The sequence below is a fragment of the Tetrahymena thermophila genome (genome assembly GCF_000189635.1).
Source record: "Tetrahymena thermophila SB210 genomic scaffold scf_8254592, whole genome shotgun sequence".
In the NCBI taxonomy this organism is placed as follows: Eukaryota; Ciliophora; class Oligohymenophorea; order Hymenostomatida; family Tetrahymenidae; genus Tetrahymena; species Tetrahymena thermophila.
Window position 1 is genome coordinate 299153 of NW_002476363.1, and position 1419 is coordinate 300571.

The 1419-nt window shown below is 23.3% G+C and overlaps 1 protein-coding gene across 1 annotated transcript; it reads right to left on the bottom strand. All coding sequences in view use genetic code 6, as the record gives it.

The window, feature by feature from the left end:
- Window positions 1–540: 540 nt before the first annotated feature.
- On the bottom strand, window positions 541–1209 carry TTHERM_000582279 (zinc finger protein; the record flags this gene model as incomplete). Its single annotated transcript, XM_012798334.1, has 3 exons — window positions 541–595; window positions 683–706; window positions 785–1209. 3 exons carry the CDS (start codon window positions 1207–1209, stop codon window positions 541–543), a joined length of 504 nt encoding a protein of 167 aa, XP_012653788.1.
- Window positions 1210–1419: the final 210 nt, after the last annotated feature.

Below are 1419 nucleotides of genomic sequence, written 5' to 3' on the forward strand. Positions count from 1 at the left end.
GAGTAGCAAAAATATCGATTAATTTTTAATCTAATTTAAAGATTACTTTCGTTATTGTCGATATTTTAGTTATATAGCTTAAATTTAAAGATTTGAATTAGTTGACATAATTTTATGTTTAGCCTTAATGGAAAGAAATTAAATAATCTGTTAAATTCAATACTTATAAAATATCAGTGAATATGAAAACTAAAGTAGTGTTTGATGGGGTATCTTCAAAAACTTGAAATTAGCTGATTTATGTAGAAGTTAAATTCGTCCTAAAAATTATTTAATCAGACGATTAGTTTAAAGCTAACATTTCTAATAGCAGACTATCACTGTTTTGTATAACAATGCAATTAAGAAGATTAGAGTAATACATTTATTATATTTATTCTAATTATGTTGGGTTAAAATGCGCTATTTGTGTTACTAATTGTATTGAGTCTTGCTTGATATCAATTTTAATTACTTCAGGAATGAGATATCCAGAAAAAGAAGTTAAAACAAAGAAATTATTGAATTATTTTATATTTAAAAAAAACAAATAATCCAAATTCAATTAATTGATATTTTTAAATGCTAAATTTCTCTATTCATCCAAAGCTCCTATCTGTTTGTTTTATTTAAATAAAATTATGAAATAAATTTTCCTTTTAATTAATTAAAATTTACTTTCAATGATAAATCGTTTATTTACATAATATAACTTGTGCTGTTATTGCTTTGAATTTAAAAAAATGCTAAAATTATTGAAAAACTTATTTGGCATTAATTTAAACTCTTATTAATAGCATCATACCATAAAATAATGTTAGAGTAAGCTGATGATAGAAATACAACTTAATTTTTTTAATCTACGCATAAAACAAAGTAATCAAATTCTGTATCACTCATAAATATAACTTCTAATGCTTAAAAATCCATCACTATCAATTATCTGTTAGCAGTACATCCTCCTTAATTTCCAACTATAAAACTTTTTATATTTTCTTGTACTCCAAGAGAAACAATAATTGAATCTTAATTTATTTCATCTTAAAGGATTTATATATTTATTATTTTCCAGTCACTATCAACTAAAGCAAAATTGCAATCATTTCCTGTGACTAAATATTAATTTTCATTAATTGATTCTACTTATGTTACTGTTTTATCCATTGAAAGCCTTTAACTTTCCTCAATCTAAATACATTTTAGAGTTTCTTCACAAACCTTAGCTTCCATATTCTAATAAAAGCTTTATGAACATTCTTAATCACATTATCTTAGGATTGATGGCCCTTATATAAAATTCACCAAAAATGGACAAATGTTATTCACCAATGTACACTAATTATTAATTAAATCAAGGTTTAAATTTATATCACATTACTGGCATATTTAGTTTGTATCACATTTAATGCATCCATACACTTAGCATCTCTCACATTCTAA